The following is a 22,727-nucleotide window of genomic DNA, read 5'->3' as shown; positions in this document are numbered from 1 at the left end:
TTAAGATATCCTTGCAAGATATCTTAGCTACAATAAGATATCAGTGCAAGAATCTGATTCCTGAAGGGGCAGTTGAGGAAGTATCCGTCTAAAATAGTCTTGTCTGCATTGAAGCGGTTCTACAGTAAGCACTTCCTTGTTACATGTCCAGAAGAGCTGTCATATTGCTAAAAGAGCCTACTCCATGTTCCTTTTTAACAACAGCAAAATATGACTAGATTTTTGACTTCTTACATGAGAAAAAATAGGTCACAACATCCTGCAAATTAGAATACTGCTTACAAAGCAGATGCTTGTGTAAGGTCATGCTTGGTTCAGTTATGGAAGGCTTCGTGGTTGGGGTCAGGGAAGCAAGACCTTATGGAGCTTTATCTGAAAAGTTGTATTAAAATCTTTATTGACTCAGGTGCTGTGATGTTTATGCTGTTCAGTTTTTCTTTATTAGCTGTTGGGGGGCAGTCTTTAGCATTTCCTTGTGCAGGAGGAAGCAGTGATATTCCTGCCACTGTAACTCAGTAATTTTTAATCAGATACAGTATGTAAAATCCAGGAAAAGGGCATTAGAAAGGTACAAAAGAGAAAATACTGGCTAGAAGAGAAGAAGAAAAAGGGGAGGGGGAGTTAAATCTGATCTGGTATAATAGTAGCAAAGTTGTGTCTTCCTCATATAGGAAACAGAACTTTTAGCACAGAAAGGAATTCACTTTTACGTAGGTACAGCTCAATTAGGATTAGGTGTAAGAATTAGGATTCAGTGTAAGTTAAGGGCTGAAAATTCAGGCCTTAAGTTCCTATCTGAGATTTAAAAAAAGTATGAATTTGTTTTATTTTTAAGCAAGCATTGTGCCTTATGCTTTATGTTGAAAGAAAATACTATATGTGCAACTTGAATACAAAGGCTTTTTCAATAACACTGTCCTTTATTCTTAATAAGTGTAATTTTAGTGTGTTTGAGCAAACAGTGCACTCTTTCTATTATTTTTAAAGGTCTGACATGTTTTTCTGCCAAGTTACTGCAGGTACTGGAGATACTGGGATGCATTTAGACCAAATGCAGTTCTTCCTTTATAGCCTCTGGCTACAGTTCCTTCCTCAGTCTGTTGCTGTCAAGAGTTTTATGCAGATGTTACAGTGTTTATTATGTCTGGATCATGCTTGTTGATACGTTTTGTTTGTTTTCTAACAACAATGAAAGCAAAAAAGGTATATCAAACTATTTGTCTTGCATCTGTTATTACATAGCAGAGTAGTAGAACTGTAGACGTATGCTTCAAACTTGGTCTAGCTTATTTCTGCATGTTTCCTTGGCTTTTGGTTGGAATAAAGATTGTCTTACAGCTTGAACCTACCTGAACACATTCTGAATGGTTTATGGGATGAGAGTCTTTAGGATACATTTTTATTCTTTTCCTTCCTTTCTGTTTTGTAAGAATAATGAATGTATTGGTTTCATATTCTTTCCATCAAATTATTATCTTTGTCCTGCAATTTAAATACAATAGGGGCCTATCTATTAAATAAAGCTATTGTTTTTTCTGAAGAATTGCTTTTAAAAACTATAAATGATTCCTGTACAAAAGTACAGTTTTGATCTCTAGTGCAGTGATCTTCTAGAAAAGGCATACTTTTACAATCGTCCTCAGATATCATAGACCAACTTAATACTAATTTTACATATAAATATATTAGTATGTTATGTTTATACAAGCACACCTCATTTTTAGTATGCTTATTTGTGTATATGCTGCAGTATTTTTTGCTTAGCAAAAGATAAATTGTTACTAGAACTACTTCCTTACGGACTAATCTGGTACACCAAAATCTTTCTACAGTCTGCAGCTGCATGCTAAGCATGTAAAGGGCTGTCTTGGTGACTGAAAAGAGGTGACTTTATAGAGTGCCACACGGACAACACAATGATAAGCAGAAGCTTTACAAAAACCAAAGAAGCAAGAGCTTGAAATTGTCTAATAATGATTCTTGACAATTAAGCGATGAATAGAGTCAACTGGGCATCAGATGGCATCCCGTTGAGGTGTATGGGAGTTTTACATGCTCTATTTGGGAATATGAAGATCATATCCTCATTCAGTGTATGAAGAAAGTGAAGTACAGATGTAGTGAAAAATAAACACAGTGTGTAATTTTGTATGATGGACATATTTTCTTAGAGCAGAGCAATAGAGCTACAGTGTTTCAGTCCAGGTTAATTTTATCTCTGACTGCGTAGATGTAACAACAGCCAAGCTATAGGCCAGAGTAAGTGCAACATTTAGATTATGAATACTTCCAAAAAGGCTATTAGGTTTTGGGACTGCAATAAATAAGGCAAAATAAGAAATCCACGTGTGCTGTATTTCAAAGACTGGTTTTGGTCATGGGAAAGTGTTGCAAAATAGAAAGAAGAATTGGAAAAGATAATATTTCTTTATTTAAATGTGGGTCCAGCTCCAAAGAGTTTAGTAGCGATGAAAAAGAACTAAATTTCTGTACTACAATGACTACTTCATTTTGGTCTGTTTCATACTATTGGAACTAACTAACTACAGTTAGGTTTTGGCACATGTTTGGCAGCCTGATTGAAGTTTCTTGTGTGTAAGTTAAAATTTTAGGGATTTCTTTTACAGATCACAATTTTTGAAGTAGTGTTTAATGCCAGTTTTGAGTATGGTCATTCCTAAAGTTGTCATTCACTCTTAAAGTTGTCAGACAACTTTCAACTTTCTGAAACTTTAATGACAAGGATGGTAAATAATATTCCAGATGACACTTTAGAAAGAACCTATGTTCTAGCTGCAGTATTCTTCTCTCTCTGCTAGGGTATTTCTCCCAGTGAAACGAAGAGCTGTGGTTCCATCAGACTGAAAGGGTACCGGTATAATATAATTATTTGGTGTACCCATTCCTTCTCCCCTGTCATTTATAGTTGATAAGGTCTTGGTGTATAGACGAAGTTTCTGTTGTTACTATCAATAGGCAGGTATTTACATTTTACACTGTTAAACTTAATCCAATTTCTGTTATTGCAGTCTTCAGTTTAGCCATTTCTGTATGTCTGATATTCCAGTCTTCCCTGCTGTTACTGCTGCTTTCCAGCTGTGTGATATCTACAGATTTTATTAGCATGCATTTATTTTTGTGCCAAGGTTATTAACTAAAATGTTAAATCAGTTTCAAAACTGACCCTGGAGGATTTGCACTAATAATCTTCCTCCGATTTTATTTCCTCTTTCAGTACCTACTCGCTGTCATCTCTCTTTTAGCCAGTTCCTTACCAATACCATTACTAGTCCTGGCATTCGTTCTTTCAGTGGCGCTATTATTTATGTGGGGGAAAAAAAATCTATTAAAACATTTTCATAGATGATTCTGTGTCAATCCATAATACTGTGCCAAAAATTACCTGACCCTGATGACTTAGCATGCAAAGGAATTCAGATTTTGCTCCCTGTGTTTGCATGGTCTAACATGGTATTCATCATAATCATTCTAAATATTACCGTTATGTTTGAGGAAATGAAAGTTGTATGATGTTAAAATAATCTACGTGTTTTCTGCCCAATTAGTTGCAATAGCTCCAAATAACATTCTCTTGCTATTCACTTGCATCTCAAAGCTGCTTTTCCTTTTTAAGAACATAAAACCCCAAAAGGTATAGGAAATTAAATAACAAAGGCATGATTTACAGTGATGGCTTTTGTCCAATGTAGCCAAAAAAGAAAGTATTGTCAAGTTGCAACTCTTGCGTAAACATTCATTCAGTCTTTGCTTACCTTGTTGCTTTAAACCATAGTTCCTGGAAAATATTTGTCTGAGATTCTGTATTACTAATGTTATGATTGCTTTTGATGGTCAGATGCTTAGGAGAGTTGTGAATGCTGAAATGTAAAACATTGTGATTCCTATTTGAATATTGTAAGTGGGATTAAGTTGTCTCTTATAAAAAAAATCAGAAGGGTTCTGAAGACGTCACGGGCCTGAAATGCAGCATTTGTGTATTGTAGTATCTGACTTCAAACTAGACCTTTGCATCCGTTCTCACAGATCTAATTCCAATTAAGGAAAATTGATTTCTAATAAACAATGATGTCTGAACTTAACATGCCTAAGATAAATTTAAAATAAAAAAAAAAAGTGTGTCATCAACAATTGTGCAGCTCCATTAGAAACACGAACAAATGTAGAAGCTGCTCAGTGCAGTTTCCCTGGGGAGATAAGAGTTGTGTTATCCCATTTTGCTTGTTCTGTCATTTTCCTGCTTTTTCTATGAATATGTAAACACCTAAAATTTCTGTTCCATAATTTTTAAATGAGTTAGTAACTTCTATACTATGCCATTATCTACGTGAATGCAAAACAGCTTGCTGATTTCCCTCCTTATCTTTTAAATGTGTTGCCATAATCTTTCTATGTTACTGCCTGCCAAAACTGTGCCTGTCTCAATGTCTTCATGTCTGTCTTCCTCCCAGTTTACACTAACTGAATGTGTGCATCCTACAGTGTCTTGATGAAACTAACATGAAACCTCTAACACGCTGAAACACTTTGGAGAATATAATGTAAAAAAACCTAAATTTTCACTCTGACTTTGAGGGTGTGTCTTCCTGTTGCAGGTACTGATTTCTGTGTGTTAAAGTGTTGTATAATGTTTTGGCTGTTCTTGTGCGATTCAGATCAATAAGCTTTTCACAAACATGTTTTGGCTCTTTTACTTTCCAATTCCCTAGTACCAGATCAGTGCAATTTAACATGTGTATGTAATATTATTAGTAGCATCAAAAATCTTCTAAACCCTCTGTTCTAGAGAGAGTGATGAAACAATAGAGTTGTTCTGAAAAATCGGGACATTCCTGTTGACACATGAAAACAGAGAATATCTTGAACCGGGATGAAGATGTTTCTGGTATCTTGTTAGAAATTTTGACACAATCCTGATTTAGTTCTTGGGTTCTGTTACGATTGAAATTCTCTAACTGTTCTGCTTGAACACAGTGCAGCAGTTACTGAAGACCAAATGTACATTTAAGGTAAAAACGCAGCTAGTGTGTGAAATAGTCGAGATACGCATGCTTGCGTGGGATTCATACTGCAGGCTTCGACTTAATTTATATTTTATGGTAATGAGAATTCTTGGCTGAAAGTGTCTGATGGTGTGATACTATTTTGTACAACATTCAAATAGCATCAGTAATAATCTTACTGAGATTTGTGATTACATCTGCATGATATATTAAGCAGAAGAACTCTGAATACCTTATCTGCTGTGTGCTACTTCACAGGAGGTCAGAGCTGGTCCCTTCAATAGGCTTTATTAGGGAGCTTGAAAGCTGACTGTAGACAGATAACAGGAAACTGGAAAATTAGGTCTAGCTAAGAGGAAAAACATGATTAGCTCAAACAGAATTCAACTGGTAAATCCTTGTTATTATTCCTAAATAACTGATCATCTCTCACTATTGCATACTTTATAAAAGTGTCAATAATTGATGGTTGTCTTTTATCATTATAATTTTTTAAGGTCTTGCAACAAAGTCTTTAAAATACTAATACATCTGAAATATAGGGAAAAAAGCCACAAAATTCTCAGAATTTATCTAGCAAGATATCTAGCAAGTCTATCTATTTGTAACAGGTTGTCTCAAGTTGAGTACTAAAAATTCAGTATTTAAACACTGTCCATTGCTTTCCAATGTTTCAAAACAGAATAGGTGTTTTTCTTTGAATCTGTGAAAATAAAAATAGTGTTAGGCATGTAGGTAGCTTTGCTTACTTATGAAGCATTGTTTTCTCAGGATACTTTGGTAATGGTGTTGATACTGTCAAGAACTGTGGAAAAACTTTTCCATTTTTTTAAAATAAACACCCTGCTGGAAGCCATTTGGCTGGTGGGTGAGTTCAGAAGAGTCTCTCCTGGTTGCAGCTGAGGCACAGGCACCAATTAGGAATGATCTTTGACTCTATGCTTTTGAAAATGAGGACAGTCTTACCTTACAGGATGTTTAAATTGAAATGAGTAACATTTTTACTTTGTTTTTTTTTACTCAGACTTTTCCTGAAGCAGATCAGGTGTAACACATGTTCAAGGAAAGTTTTTGATTAACTCTGCTTATGTATCACGTTAATAAATCATTTATAGGTGTAACTGGTCTATTTGCTAATTTAAGTTCTGAACTGCTGTTTCCTGCTCTAAAAAATTTGCTTTTCAATTTGGTTTCCAGCGAGAGGAGAGCAATGCTTGAGTCTCAGCCAGACAATAATGATTAATACAGACATCAATCAAGTCACATAAGTTCAAATATCGATCAACTGTATAAAAACAAGCATCAAAACTGGCTAAAACTGCTCATTATGTGAGTTCTGAAATGTACATTCTGTAACATTACATATAGCCAAGGACTTACTGTCAGACTCCTTGTTAGCCATTAGATGCACAGTAGACAACTAATTCTACTTAAACAGGCAAGCAACAATGAGATTAACTGTAGGTTAAGTGACTGAAAATAGCAACTTCGATCCTCTGAGTGACCAGCTATTTAAATGGAGGAGGATACTAGGTGGAAAACAAGCATGGGAGCGAGGGAAACAAGAAGCGGAGGAATACATGAGTGACTTCTGAGCGCGGCGGCAGGGATTTTTTGTACTTTTGAGTATTCCTAAATAACTGGTTGTTGGAAGATAGTATTCTCTGACTTTCTCTTAAAAATGTGAGTTCAACCCCAGCTTTCCTGCAGTAGGTGCAGTTCTTTATTTGAATCTGTCTTAAATACAATACTTATAATTTAGGTATATCAAATCAATCGTGTCTTAATCTCTAATAAAAGAAAATGAGCAGTGCTATGAAGTGCATAGTTTCCTACTATGTGTGTTCTCATTATAACTTCTCAGTATGAATTCTGTTGTATTCCGTCATAGGATCTAAAAATCACAAAGCTTGAATTGCTTTCCATAGCTTTCACTGAGATGCAGGCTTCTGATTCACCTGGGTGCTTCAGCAAACTTGATACAGCCTGGCTCTTACCACCGTCCCCTTCAGCTGTCTGCACAGGGTGCTGCTTCACAGCATTTTAAAGACTCGAAAAGTCTCTCTCTGACAAACCTCTTCCTTCTGCAGTTCATGACTTTTGTATGAACATTGAATGTGGCACGACAGAAAAAAAAAATACTAATTGACTGTTACTGAAATAATCAACCATCAGGCTAGGAATCTGAAGCACATCCTCACATGGGCCACATCCTCCTGTTGACTGTTTTCTGCCCTTTCCGTTCTGCTTCCATATATGGTTTGTGCTGTACAGCAAAGAAGGGTCAAGGAGCTGGTCTTTCTGAGGAGAAAAAATCCCCGGACTGTGTCCCATCTTGCTTGGTATCCCATGGTCAGATGCAGGATCATAGCCTCAGTCTCTTGTAAAAGTCTCGCCCAAATCCTCTGCATCCTGAAAAGCAGACAGGGTAGAAGAACCCCTGAGTGTAAGGAGCTAAAATGAAAATCCAAAACCTCATTACATAGGCCAGGAATCTGTTACTTTGAATGTAATTTTAGTGTCAAAAAGGAAAGCACGCTACTGTCTCAAAATATCAAAATAAGAGGAGAAAAAAAAAAATGTTTCAAGAAGTAGTAAAATGTTTTTCAGATGGGCACAGGAGACTTCTAGGGTGTCTTCTGTTCCTGCCTCGTGATCCCTCTCGACATAGTCAGAAAAAAACCTGTACATTTTTCACATTGATTTAGCTTAACACAACTGAAAAGCTCATGCCAAATAATAATGTAAAATGTATCTTGTCTTACTTGTCAGGGTAGGACTTCCAACTCCAAAGATTCATTACCAGCATCTCTTGTATTCAGGTTTGGGGAGGGCCGGTCAGGCGGGTGAGGCTGATGTGCCAGCTGTGGCTGCTGCGGTGCAGTGCATTAGGTGTTTCTGCAGGCGGGCGCTACCTTCCCAGTCAGGACCCTGAAGCTGAGCAACTAGGCACGATGTTTACTTTTCACCCTTTAAAAATTATTTTGGAGTCCTGAGTGATACAGTAAAGAAAAAAAAATTACATTGTGACAGAGGTGGGAGGATTTTTATGTTTCTTCATTGGTGTTTTTCTCATGGATTTAGAGCCATTTATGTCCCTCTTCAGCTCCTTCCACTGGTGGGTTCTTCCACCCTGTGTGCTGTTCTGCCTGCGGAGGACTTGGTTGAGAATTTCATGGGAGGGTCACGATATGATTCTTCATCTGGCTATGGAATAGCACATGGGAAATGATAAGGTCCTCTGCTGCTTGCTTCTTTTCAGTGTAAAGCCTTGCAAGTGTACACTCCTGTAAGGCACTCATTGTTTTTCTTGCTGCCTCCAGCAAGGCTTTGATTCAGCCTGTATCAACATCGGTCAGGTTGAACTAGCAGCTATTCATGTGGTTGACATGGAATGAATAATAACATGAACTAATCTAAATTTCCAGTGAAATACAGTTTTTCTTCCTTCCCTTGCGCACGTATATGGATGTGCTTTCACATGTGCTCTTACTCTCTTTTTCTGTGTACCTAAAAATCAGTCACTTTGCATTTGTTGTATTTCATGGCAGTATCTTCTGCTGTATTTTAACAACTTGTGAACAGAATTCCTTCAACACAGTTATTCATTAGTGCATTTAATTTTTTGCAAATAATCAAAAGGTAATAAATACAATGCCATATTTGCTATACAGTAAAGAACATGATCAAGCTGAGGGGAAGCAAGAGACATTATCCTAAATTTAGTTATATTATTTCAGGAGTAGTAGGTTCTTTGCTCTCTGCTGTTCTACTTTTTACTTACTCACTGGGAAGGAATCTTCTTTCCTATTAGCATTTAACCTATATACTGTTAATTTAGGGCACGGTTAAGTAGAAGACATATTCGGAAAAGCCATGCTTTTGTCTACCGTTCTTCAGGAGCCCCTTCCCTCCCCCCGCCTGTTTTTGACGGGGGGTAGGTATTCTTAACAACACTGACTTCCATTAAAAAAAGAGGAATCACAAGTATCTGTGTAACTGCTGAGTAAACCTTTATTGCATGAAGGAAAAAGAAAGCAAAGGATCTGTGCAGCACATTAACATGGCTGCATAGTAGTGTTGTTTTCGGAAACATTCTTCTTCCTGCTGGGCAGGAAGGTTTTTCAAAAAATATGTGAAATCTAAAGCCATACTAGCCTGGGGGAAGAACAGTAAAATATATAGGATATAACAGTGCTTCTTTGCATGCTTGCAACAGCTATGGCAAGTATTTGATGTATATATTTGTTCTCTTGGGATGGCATTGGTTTTCTTCTCATTGTAAACCATTTTTTTTTTAGCCTCCAGGGTTTACTTTGCAGCCTTTGCATCTTATCTTTGTTCTGTTTCCCACATAACTCAGGAACAAGAAACAATTTATTTAAATTTTTGTAATGTACTCTCTATTCCTTTATGTTTTATGTGTCTTTAAAGTATGTTCTACATTCTTCTGTGTGGTTCTCCCTGCCCCCCCCCACTCCCCCACCCCCACCCCCCCCATATATTTTTATAGCTTCATGGTGATTTTTATTGCTGATTGAGAGCATGGATGGGAGAGGGATAAGGTCAACCTCATATTAAGACTGTATATCCTTCCTTTGGCAAAATGAAAAGCATCCACTGATCTCGGAACTCATTTCTGTACAGACCTCCCTTTCCCTCACCTCCCATAATTCTTGGTGTATTTATATCTGTGTATTTATTCCCAGAGGAAGATAGAAAAGGACTGGGGAAGAGTTGCTGTGGGATGCAGTATGGACACAGCAGGTTAGTTTGTTTCATCAGTCCCAGAAATTTTCTAGTGATTTGCAACTAACAGCTTGCTTCAGCTCAGGGCACTTATAAATATCCCTGATAATTAAAAAACATATATGCGTGTCTTACATACATACAAACGCATACATAAGAATATATATTAATACTTGTTAAATTGTTCAGACAGCTTCTGAGTGAACGTTCTTCTGTGAATTGCTTTCTTAGTATCATCAGTGCATTTAAAAAAATGCATATGAAAAATGCTTTTTGACAGTCATTGTCAAAACCAATCAAGTCCTTGGTTTATGTTGTCCAATTTACTTTCAGAATTATTCAATGCACTCAGCTGTTTAAGAGACTATGTATGGTTGTACTGAAATGCAGAGAGCAGAGATTGCATATCTAAAATGAGAATCAAAAGGAAAGAAAGCATTTATCTGCCTAGAAATACGTGTTAAAGTTTTCTAGCATAGGTAGTAATTTACAGTACAACAGCCGGGCATATTCTGGATTCCTCTTTAGCCTCTTTCAGGATTTCTTTGACAGATGGCACTCACAGATGGACATAACATTCTTAAGGAGCTTACTCTTTCTACTCCTTTACCCACCAGTAACTCATGATACTATTAGAAATCTAAAAGCTTTGACATGAATTAGCCTTACTTAGCAGACTTTAATTTTTTAATCTTTAGAATATGCTGCAGGGTAGTGGTTGTGGAGTTCTTAATCTGTTTACTTGAGTTCTTGGAAGCCAAAATGGAATTCCAATAAAGTTGACATGGCAAAACATGGCAAATATACGAGGTTTTTTTTAATTGTCATGATAATATTTTTATTCCTATCTTTTGGAGGAGAAGTGTAGAATGATACAAAAGAGTACAATTCAGCAACCCAGGAATAGTTCTGTCAACTGAAGTTCACAGAGTTCAAACAAGCCGCTTGGTATTTTGTTGTAATTACATTGAAATCTTAAGTGAATAAACCTAATATTTAAAGTTGAGTGGTCAATGAAATTGAAATTTCTACCACCATCAGCTTAAATTAGTATGTTTTTTAGTAAGTGTTTTAAAGTATCATCTAACAGACTGCCACAAAAAAGAGCAAACTATGTTCAAGATACTTGAATGCACTTCTATGAGAGTTAAATTTGTCTGCCACGTACTTTCTCAATATTCATGCAACTTTGGGCTTGAACTTGAAGGCCATTATTCTCTCAAGTGTTGACTCAAATGGCCATTTTCTCTGATGAATGTTGTTGGTGTGGAGTTTCTGTTGAGGAATGTGAAACTATAAGCAGAATGATCAGATCCAAAAAAAGCATTGTGACAGCTGGGCAGGTTAGAGAGGTGAAAATAGTGAGTGCCCTCAGCCAGGTCCTCCACTGCATGTATTTGTAGCTTATTAGAAAACTAGAAGAACACCAGATGGAGGTAGAGAAATTAAATCAGGCTTTTTGTTTTGTTTTCTAAATGCTGTGTAAATTAGAGGTTCCCAACTCTTCCTTCACAAATAGTACACAGCCCACTGTGGCAAAACTTCTGGTTCACAGCCCATTTTCAACTATGTTTTTTTTTCTTCAGGGCCCCTCTGGTATAGGCTGCTTGCTAGGTGAGCAATCCACTCCCTGCCATCACTTTTTTCCCAGAGGCTCCTTCATGTCAAGTTGTTGTATTTCCAGTGTAGGCACAGTTAATTAGTCACATAAAGGTATAACTTAAACACCTATTTTGAACCCTCCTGCCTGCAAGTAGTTGGGTTCTGAAGAACCATCAATAAGCAAACAGTCCTGACTTAAATCCTTTTCTTTTGGAGATATTTATGTACTCCGTTCTAGTGCCTGTGTATTCCTGAGAATATTCTTCCGTAATAATAAAGAAGCACACATATAGTTACTTTGAATTTACAAATAATTCAGCTAAGGAAAACGCAGTGAGAAAAGTAATCTGTGTACTGGAATATGAAGTTCAGATAAGTAGTCCATGCCAGAAGAGTGCCTAGCTTGCATCTTCAGCAAATTCCATATATATTTTACCACTTAAAAGTCTTACTATAAACCTTGCCTTGCTGCTGTTGGTTTAAAAATGATAATAATAAAAAATCTTGTCTTCCTTTGCTTGTTAAGTTCAAAATTGTTGTACACTGAGTTTCAGTATGATTAACTAGGGAGTCAGGATGAGGACAGAGTCCTCAGTTAAGAAAAGCAAGAGGCATTAGGGGAAGCTGTGACTGTAGCTGGGGCTCCTGATGTGAGAGGCAAACCATATGATGAAGTTACATTTCAACAGAATAAGCCGGCTAGCTGATCCTTTAACATTATCTGGCAGTACGTGTAAACTCTTCCTGAAATTGGTATGTGAAAGAAAGATGCTGCTTTGGGGCAACAGAGCTGTGGTGGTTACCATACTTCTGAGACACAAGGAGGATACTTGTACGCCGTGCCCTGCCATAGCCGCAGACTCACGTGCTGAAGCCGTTCTCACAAGGAGATGAGTCTCCTCTGATAGCCAGGACTTCTTACGCAGGGAAAACCTGTGTGACGGAGCAGTGGTGTGGATGGCTACTCATGTAGTGTTACCTGATGGCTTGAGGCCAGTCTTGCCAGCATTTATTATCTTAACAGTGTCAGCAATGTCAAAGGCTAACCTTGATTGCTGAGCATTTTGGGATAAATAGGGACTTTCTGTTTGTCAGACTTTAGAGCAGGAAAAGGAAGATTTTCATTTTAACAAATTTTGTAAGCCTGACTACTACTAAACATCAAGAAATGATCCTGACAGTTTTGTGTTTTTACCTGTCATATCCTTGTAGAGTTGAGAGAGATAGACTTTGCCAATTTTTCTTTTATGAACTGCAATTTCCAGTGCAAAACCAGGACCATTATTAATACTGAGGCTAAAGACACATTCTGTCTTGAGCCACAAGAACTCAGAAGTATATATGCTGCTACAACTGAATATATAGTATCTTGGTGTTACTGCATTTCAGAATTAGATTTGGGGAGCTTTGATACAATATAACCAAAATGTTGTTACTGAAAGAAAATTGAAAAGGCAGCTTTAATCATAATTTCAGGATCACAGGATGGTTGAGGTTGGAAGGGACCTCCTGAGATCAGCTAGTCCAACCCCCCTGCTCAGAGCGGGGTCAATAAGAGCAGATTGCCAAGTGCCATGTCCAGTTGGATTTTGAGTAGTCCTTTCAAATTAACTATAATTCTGGATTGACTTTGATCAATGAATGGCATAATACCTCTGGAGCTTTAGAGTATTGTTCTGTAGTTATGTTACAACTTGTCTTGTTTCATGTAACAATATTTATCTCATTTCCTGAGCATTGTCTCCTTGAGTTTTACAAATTGCGTTCAGTTAGTAGCAATTTTTACTAATTTCCTGTGATGATGTTTGGACTTCTCAAACCAAATACTTGTTTTTCAAACTGACTTTTGTTGCTAAAAAAATAAACATTCCTGTTTTGTTTCTCCCATCTTTTGTTTGCACATCTTTCAAAACTTTTATGCTTGTGCCTCACACATTTTGCATCCTGAGAGACCATCATAAGTAGCTATTTGAAACTATTAAAATTACCTGAAAAGAAATACCGTACAAGACTCTCATGTTCTTATGCGTGAATTTTTATTCAACAATACTATTCTGTTCAAGATCAATGCATTATTAAACATTCAAATGTTTAATGCTTTATGTGTGCCTTATTTTATATTTGAGTCCCTACAAGTTTTTTGGTCTAATACGAATAACTCACGTACGAGACAACCCTGAGGAAAGTTACTAACTTCTATATTCTTGCTCTACTGTAAGAGGTCAGTTCATTTATTGGGGTTTTTCATTTGTTTTTTTTGTCAGTTCCAGTGTTTGGTAGTCAGGCTATTTCAGTTAACTTCCTTTTTTTTTTTTTTATTTGAACTTTTACCAGTTTCGGGGTGCATTGGATATCAGACTTTCCGTTACGTCCATCATTGTTTGCCACAAGGAATTGTCCTTCTGATAATGTCTACAACTCTCTTACTTTTATTTCATAAGTGTTTTAAATAGCATATGTAAATCAGCATTGGAAGGTACTACATTTAAAATGGTTATAAAATGACACAGTGTGTTCTTGGTTTTAGTCTGTAAAACTGACAAGACAATAGAAATAATCCTTAGACATCACAAGTGACTTTGCCCTGACATCTCTTGAAAATACTGCATGAGGGGCCTAGCCTGGATGTGAGGGTTTTCTCCATAGATATCTGGTTCTGTCAGTTGATTAGCATTTTAGATGAAAGAGAATAGCTACAGGGAGTATGTAGCTGCCAAGCACTTATCAAAAAGAATTTTTCAGATCACTCCTTATACTTACTTTTTTAAAAGAAGGGAAAAATTTGGATGTAAGCAGCTTTAAAAAATAATTATCCTTGGTTTAGAACTGTTATCATATTTATTTGAAAAATATTTGAAAGCAAATACATATGCACAAAGGCCACAGGGAGACATTTTTCTAAGGTAAATTAATTCTAGGACATTATAATATGATGTGGTGGAGCATATATTTATAAGCCAGTAACTGCATTCAGTTCAAGTGTTCAGGAATGAATATCAGTGCCTGAACAAACTGAAGATGTATATGTGTTGGCTGATGTACTCATTCCCTGTTGTTTGTTATTATTTCCTTTATTAGCATTTGAAATTCATAAAGGACTTTGGATACTATAAGGTAAATACTGTGTTATGTCCAGAATACTTGACTGAGTGGCAGAAATTAGAGCAGTATGGAACTGTAGAGAAAAGGACTGGGAGAGGACTTGAAGAGGTCAGCTAATACTTTTGTTCTGCTGCAAGGCAGGATCAAACTATAGCTAAACCACTCTTGACAAATCTTTGTCTAACCAGTTCTTAAAAAAAACAAAAAAACAAACAAACAAAAAAACACAAAACAAAAAAAAAACCAAAACAAAAAAAAACCAAAACAGTGACAGAGATGGTGAAATTTCCCTAAGCAATTAGTTCCAGTGTCCTACTGTCGTTATGATGAAAGTGTTTTCTAATGTCTCATCGAAGTATCTTTCATTGGGATTTAAATTCGTTACTACTTGTGTCGCCTACACTCGATGTGGTTAACAATTTGCCTTGGTCTTTTTTGCATCGTATACTTCGTCTGTGGTGCAAGTTCTTTGTAGTAAAAGAGGAATGTAATTACCTTATTTTTAGTGGACACAGAAGTTATATCTCTCAGTCTGGATTAGGGATTAAAAAAGTACACTTTGGCAGAATGTATAGTCTGAAACTAAGTAAGATTGGATTCAATACCTGATTCTGTATGTGATGTAGCACATGTATTACATCTGGTACATGAAATCTTGATTTCTGTATTGTCTTTCGTTTAGTTTTGTAATATTACTAAGAATAAAACTTGGTTAGGATGTGTAACAGTATAAATATAAAATTGCACACACTGATCAATAAATAATGACTATATCACAGATCTAGAACCTTTATTGTCTTGGTTTGGTTGATGTTTCCTAGTAATTGTCCACTGACTTTGGTGAGATCTAGATGACTCTCCTGCTGCTGGGAGTAGCGAGATTCTTTTAATAGGGGTGAATTACTGGGTGTTCCTAGAACAACACATACATAATGATTTATTTTCAAGAGTTAATGAGAAAACAAGGGAGTTTTACAATATTAAGATACTGTTTAAGAAAAAAAAAAGTTGAACTTCCTCATTGTAATTTTAAAATAAGATTGTTTATAGCATTTATTTTTCCATGCAGTTGCTTTGCTTATTAAGGCTTAAATCCTAAAGTGTTTAGTCTTTGACTGTTCCTATTGACTTCAAGGCTATATGCAAGGCTACTATGTCTTTTTCAGTTGCAAGCTTCAGTTTGTCAGCTTTATATGAAGCAGGTTTTGTTTAATATATAAACACGATGCAACTGTTTGGGTGCTATGTAAATAATAAGGTTGTGATCAAAGTTATTTAAATGATCTTGAATTCAATTGAAATATGCACTTTTTGGATTCCACTCAAAAGTGGAGGAGTGTCTGTTTAGGAGAAGGCACCGCAGAGTCTTGATAAGAGGCACGGTTAATGAGGTACAACATATTCCAGTTTTCTCATGCTGCTATCTTGTGCGGTCTGTCTTATTGGGATTACTAAAGAATAACTGCCGACTGTCCAAATCTAATTTGGCTCATTGCACATCAGTCTTTCTGCCAGATGGAGCCTATTTCTAGTTTTTCTCACTAGATTTCAGATAAACTTTAGTTGGCAGAATATGGCAACTTTGACTTTGATATAACCCAGTACAGTGTAATCGAAAAATAGAAATAAGCTCCTGGACATAAATGCCTGGAGGTTTGACTGTGAAAAAAATCCATCAATTGACTAGCATTCTTGATGGAAGTTCACCAGCTGTTTCACTCCGCATATCTTAAGCGGGCTGCCAGTATAGCATCGCCGAGTGCCTTAATAAAAACTTCACGGGCACCAAATTTTCTCCTTTTGTTGGAATGCTGCCAAAACCAAATGTCTTCATTTTTTTTATCATGGATGTAGCATTTCTGTGTGAGGAGAAGAGGAGTGTGGAAGAAAAGTCTGCCTGAAACAACAGAAGGGAGTGAAATAAATAGTTTGCCAAACTTCTGTCCTGACTAAGGATAATCCTGTGTTCTGAAGGAATTTTGGATAAAAAGTCCAGGCATTCTAGCAGTAAGATCTTGGTTATGTTGTTTTAGAGTAGGTAACTTGGCAAAGGATAACATTTCTTGTTGTAAGAGTGGATAATTGTAACCGTTGATGTCTGCTTTTAACATTTTGATTTATACTTTTGGGGAATACTCTTGCATGTATAATGAGAAAATAATGTGCTGTGAAATCCTCAATTAGCAATAAGTTGTCTGGATCAGTTTCTCTGTGCCAGCAGTTATACCTGAAATGAATTTATTTTTCTCATCTGCTGGTATTTTAATTTGCATTGGTAGTATTAAAAAAATACTGTTCATGTGAAGATTTCACAGAAAAATAATTTAATGTAAGCTATTCACTTTGTTCTTTACTATTCAAGGACAGCATGTCTTGGGGCGCATGACCTGTTTAGGAAAATTAGTTAATTTCCATGCGTTTCTAATGTTAACATTAGAAATAAAAATTTGTTCTCCAAATTATCCCTTTCTTATCCAGTGGGCTAAAATAAACCGGTAGCTCAGCTATCAAATTGCTCTTTGGATTTCAGACAGGTCCATTTCTTTCTTCAGGCTCAGCTCACATTGCAGTTGTTGAATTTAGAACCACATAAGCCCCTTTATTGTCATTTCAGTTCTGCTGCTTTTTTAAGAGCTCAGCTGTGTACGTGAGGACAGTCCATTAGCGTCTGAAATGTTTATTCCAATGAGGACATATTGGACATATTGAGACATGTCCCCTTGCACCACCTGGCCACCTTTTGTTGGTATTAGTTACAGAGGGGGACTCACCTTTTCCGCTATTTCTGCCTGATCGTATTTGTTTTGAAAAAAAGAATAAATACATTGCAAATGAATAACCAAAGTGAGCACGTTCTGTGTCATAACTGTACAGTTACCAAGAAGAGGGATTACTGGTCACAAACTCTTCAATGCCAGATGGGTTTTTATGGTGTAAACCTAAATATGTGGGCCTGTGAGTTGGTCCATTGGCGTAATCTTTGGTAGTGTCTGACACAACTGCTGCTTAATCATTGTGTTACAGTTCTGGCATTAAATGTCACTCTATTTTTGATGTATCTTCCTTTCTGTTTGTCTGGTCCCCTGCTTCCATGAGGCTGCCCATGAAACAAAATTAACTGAAGATTCTTCTGGAATCTCCTGCTTCCTGAGCTGTAGACCTGAGAAACTCCATGTGGTCTTGCAAATAACTGAATAACATTGATTCAATGACTCAAAGAATGACATAGATGAACCTCAGGAACAGGTATACTTTGAAACCATAAGATGATCAGCTAATTCAAGTTGGAAGGAACTTAAGGCAGTTGTCCAGTCCAAATTTCAATATGCAAGACCTCACGATTCCTGAAGTTTCGTTTAGTGTCAGAAATGAGTCCAGGAAAAAAAGTACATTCGCATGTATTAAAAGTCTTTTTAGTTTGTTTTACCGCTGGAATGTGCTATGGATTTAGCATGTCTCAGAGGGAATACTTTTTCTTGAGTCTTACTGAACAAATGAAATTCTACTCTGGCTCATTAACAGAGAAATCAAAATGAATGGCAATAATCCAGAAGTCTGCTGTAGTCCCATTTCAGAATGTTGTTTATATTAACACAGTTAGTATGTAAAATGTTTGGGTTTTAATTATGGCTTAAGAAAGTAAACTGTTTTAAAGAGAGGTGAGTGAAGTCATCCAGGTAAACATGCCAATCTGAAGAACAGCTCCCTAAATTAAACAAAGAAGCATTATGAAAGATGATTCATTAAAGATTTTTCAAATTTTTCTCATAAGCCTCCACACTCATTTTCTGTGCAAGTGAGGTTTCCAGGATCACACAAACTGTTTATTCCTATAGCATTCTCCAGGTGAACAGAAGCAAATAACGAAAGTCTGCAAAACAAATAAAGAGAGCGTCACTTTATCCAAGCTGCTGTGCAGTGCTGGATACACTCCTACAGTCAAGGCCAGTGCAGCTCAGAAAAATAGAAGGTGCTCCTGTACTCTGTGTTGGAGTCATGGTTTAAATGGACATATGTGTTTTTAAAGAAGTTTATTTGGTCCAGACTTCTAGTTCCTTTGATGCTGGTATATCACTCATTCAAAAAAAAGCAGAACAGCAGTCTTTGCTCAGTTCACATCCTCAGGTGGCAATGCTACAAAAAAGTTGATTTAAGGAAGGTTTGTATTTCTTTGGGTATGCTGGGTACCTGTGTCCCCTCAATTCACTGTGGAATACATTTGAAGAACTTGTACTAGCTTGATTTGTACCAGGTCTAACTCTGGCAGCCTGTACCCCTTGCACGTTGGACTTCCCACAGAAGCTGCTCTCAAGAGTAGAGCTGAACTGTCTGGCACTTGGTACAGCTCGGTCTCCAGAGGGCACAGTGGTGTCAGAGCAATTCCCCCAATTCAATAGTTGTTCCCACTAGAAATCTGGTTCATAAAATGGCTTCCAAATGCTTATACTTCTCGAAACTGAATTATTATTTCGTATTTCAAGTGAACAGACCTTTTTCTTTTATTATAGTGGACTAATTACAGGGTTATTTAGAGTATTAGTGCTCCATAGCCTTCTAGCCAGATGATAATAGTTGCTTGACTGAGTACCAGTGTTATCGTTGAGTGATGTTGAAATGGTTTGCCCACAGTCACCCAGTAACTCTTATCTTCGGAGATTCAGCCCAGTGGTCTATTCACTAAACCATATAACTTTACATTATTTGCTCATTACTTTTGCCAGATTTTAGCTACTTGGTCTGGAATTTTCCTTCCTTAGTATCTGCCTGAAGCAGTGTCATCTCTTTCCACGAACAACATCAAGAAATATGCATTGCTTTTCCTATATAGATTTTAAGTGAATAAAATAATTCTTACAAGCCCTGTGAGAAATTCTTCTGCTCTGGCATATGGAGCCACTGTTGAAATCCAGGAGATAATCTTCCCTGAGTCATGGACGTATTTTCATTCTTCTGCCCCCCACCTTGATACTTTCAGGGTATAATTTTCCCCTCAATATGCCAGTTGTTAGGAGTTTCAGACAACCATATGCAGAGTGTGGTCCCTAAATGCTTTTCAGTTTTCTTCTGCTGTAGGTTTGCAGTTTCAGAGCTGTAAGAATGAAAGGACGTGCCCTGCAGTTTTGGGAGATGTTGGTAAATAGACACTAGAGAGAGCATGGAGGCTCTTTGTTGTTAATAGCACTCTTCCTTTGGTGCCAAAGAAGATTCCTGTGCAACAGAACAAAAATTGGGCATGAGGAAAGAGGATGGCAAGGATTAGAGGACTAGGAAGCCAGTGGGAATGGGAAGGGAATCTGAGAAGTGACTATGGGGAAATACTGACTGCTGACAACTGAGATGGGAGAAAAAACATTAGTTAAATGTGTACCTGCATGAGACTCGGACTTAGGAGTGAAGAAGCTGAGAGTGAAAGAAGGAAATAAAAGGGGAGGAGATTTGGGTTTGATAGGCCATAGAGGATTGGACATATCAACTTTTGAGGTGAGTCTAGGAGGCAGGGGATGATAGGAATAAAACTGCAGCCAAGATGGAAGCGTGGGAAGAGGGAACCAGTTCATACAGTGAAGAAACTGGGATAAGCTAGGGAATGTGGAGTAGGTGTGAAGAGGCAAGACCGTGCTCTGTTTAGAACAGAAGAAGAATCAGTTCTGATCACTAAAGGAGAGTCACCAAATGTCGTTCAAAACAAAAACCTGGAACAAAACTTATAATTCTAATGGAATCTAACAACTGCAGGCTCAGTAGAGATGCGGGTTTCATGACGTATTATTTTTCCCCATAATCACCACCTTTGAACTCTTCAGTTACACTGGCATAATTACTCCCCTTCCTTGTTCCCCTCTGGGGCTTATAATTTTCTTAACTTTCCCTTTGCTTGTAGCCTACTCTGCTCTGCAGGTGCCAGCAATTCTTGTCTTTCAAATTGTCTTTTATTAACGTAGTTCAGTTGAATTCAGAACAGTTGTTCATAACCCATACCTTCTGTTACAAGAGCTGAAAAGAATTTGTATGCATTAAGTTGGTCTCTTTTTTTCCTTAATTATAAAAAATGTTATTATGAAGTTATTACTGAGCCTTGCAAACTTTGCAAGAAATACTTGTTCAAGAAAGCACTTGAGTGCTTTCAGTGGTGTTTGCAGGTTGGTTTTCACACAGTGTTGACAACAATGAGATTTTTCATGTTTTCTGCTGTTTTGTGGGATTGAATGGGGAAGGTTGGGATGATGATGATGATTATTATTATTATTATTTCTCTTGGGAATATATTAAAAGATAGAACATGGATAAATGGAGCCTCAAGGGTGACTCATGTTTTTATTTAGCTTGAACTAGGTCCAGCTTCTAATAGGAACTTGATTTTTAGGTGCATGTTTTTGCAAAGTGTTTTAAACTGAAGTTATAATTCCAGAGGTCTCAATAGCATGTGTTTGTTTTTATTTAGGAACATGCGTAAGGAATGTTTTTTGTGGGTGAACGTAAAATAAATAAAACTATCTCAATCTGGAGGTTGCAATTCTTTGGTCTATTCAGTGTCAGCAAAAATCAAGTGGACGAATGTTGTTTAGAGAATGGACTCGGTTAATTTTTATGGTTTACTTTGTGAAGAATTGTCTTTATGCTCGGTTGTGAGATGTGAAAGTATGATTTCTTAAGTAGTATTTGCTTTTTATTTTATAAATGTTTCTGCATGTTTGGAAGGTGGCTAAAATTTGTTTTCAGCATGGGCCACTGCCTGCTTGTCTTTGGGTAACACAAACTCAGAAAGTACTTTTCTTCAAAATAACATGCTGTTACCATATTAATTGTCACTGAGTATATAATGGTGCGACACCTTCATGCCATTGCTTCTATAATGTTGTTCAAGGTGTGGTTCTAATTTTTTTGCCGTTATAAATTCTCAGTAAACATTGTTTATAACTCAGTTTTTATTAAAAACAAACAAACAAACAAAAAAAAACCAAACAAAAAACCCACAAAAACCCAACAAAACCTTGTTCTCATGTGCAATGTGAATATCTTAGCTTGTGAATATTTTGAAATTTGTCTGCAAAGCAATTGATGACATTAATTTATAAGTTGTTAGGGGGATGAAGCAAAGTCAGGCCTTCCCTGGTTTTTTTGTTTGTTTTAGGGGATTTGATCTTATGGCTTATAAATGACTGTTCACTGAGAAAGTCTTCATAGTACTTTATTCATACAGTTGTAATTTACTTTTTGTATATAATAGATAAGGTTAGAGTGTAATAATGTCATATATTTAAAAATGTAGCTTAATGGATATTTCTAATAACTGTACTTTAATGAAAAGGAATTTCAACATTTGAACCTAGTTTGCAAGTTGAACCCTAAATGCCCCTCTGGTAACTTAGAGAGCATAGATGCTTTCGTCCTACTCAGCTGCATACTGGAGGCATACGCTTTATCTGTATTTCAGTGTACTTAGGTATCTGTGAAACACGAGACCAAAAAAAAAAAAAAGGTCAAGTTTGCAAAATAAGGAGTATTTATTATGTTGCCTGCTTAGAAAGATTTTTCCATATATATCATGACCTGAATGAGACAGCTGCAGAATTTGGCCAAGCAGAGCTGCAGCAGTGTGTGCAATGGCTTTGTTGGTCATTGCAGCAGAAGTATGACAGACGTACATAGGGAGCCGAGATGTACGTGAGAGAAAAATGTTGTTGAAAGACACTAAATTTAAAAATGCATTAATTATTTTAGGGTTTCATTGACATTTGTTCTACAGTAAAAGATTATTTTACGGCTCCAGTATGAGCGTGCATCTTTCACTTGAGAGTTCTTCACTAAAATTCTTTAGATGATTTAAAAGTTTTACGTACAAAAGTTCAGAGCGAGTAAGATTCTCCTATATACCTGTAAGAGATGAGAGGAATTTGACCACATAATTCTCACTAAAATTAACAGGCATTATATAATTTGATCCACAGCCACTGTCATGAAATGTCCCTGGTGCAAATTTCATCATATGATGAGTGATTGTGTTCTGTCGACTGATCTGTTGCTGGTTTTGAATGATAAAGGTGTTGCAGAGTTAATGCTTGGACTATATGTTATGCAACACATTTTTGTACTAATTCTGAAATGTGTTTTATTTGCAGGGATATTAAACCAGACAACATTTTGATGGATATGAATGGGCATATTCGATTAGCAGATTTTGGTTCTTGTCTGAAACTGATGGAAGATGGAACGGTAAATTTGAAAGAATGATATATTCCTAAACACCTTTTC

The 22,727-nt window shown here is 36.7% G+C and overlaps 1 protein-coding gene across 7 annotated transcripts in view; it reads left to right on the top strand.

Moving 5' to 3' along the window:
• CDC42BPA (CDC42 binding protein kinase alpha) overlaps positions 1-22,727 on the top strand; it is a 193,859-nt gene that overhangs the window by 87,500 nt on the left and 83,632 nt on the right. For all 7 annotated transcript variants that reach the window (XR_012774874.1, XM_075496543.1, XM_075496539.1 and 4 more), the window contains exon 7: positions 22,595-22,688. Coding sequence is in view for 6 of the 7 variants with exons in the window: in XM_075496543.1 (XP_075352658.1) it covers positions 22,595-22,688 (94 nt within the window). In the remaining variant the exon portion in view is untranslated. The remainder of the gene's footprint in view (positions 1-22,594; positions 22,689-22,727) is intronic.

Source organism: Mycteria americana, chromosome 3, assembly GCF_035582795.1.
Source record: "Mycteria americana isolate JAX WOST 10 ecotype Jacksonville Zoo and Gardens chromosome 3, USCA_MyAme_1.0, whole genome shotgun sequence".
Lineage (NCBI taxonomy): Eukaryota > Metazoa > Chordata > Aves > Ciconiiformes > Ciconiidae > Mycteria > Mycteria americana.
Note: the sequence above shows the minus strand (reverse complement) of the source record. Positions and strands in the feature narration are given on the sequence as shown.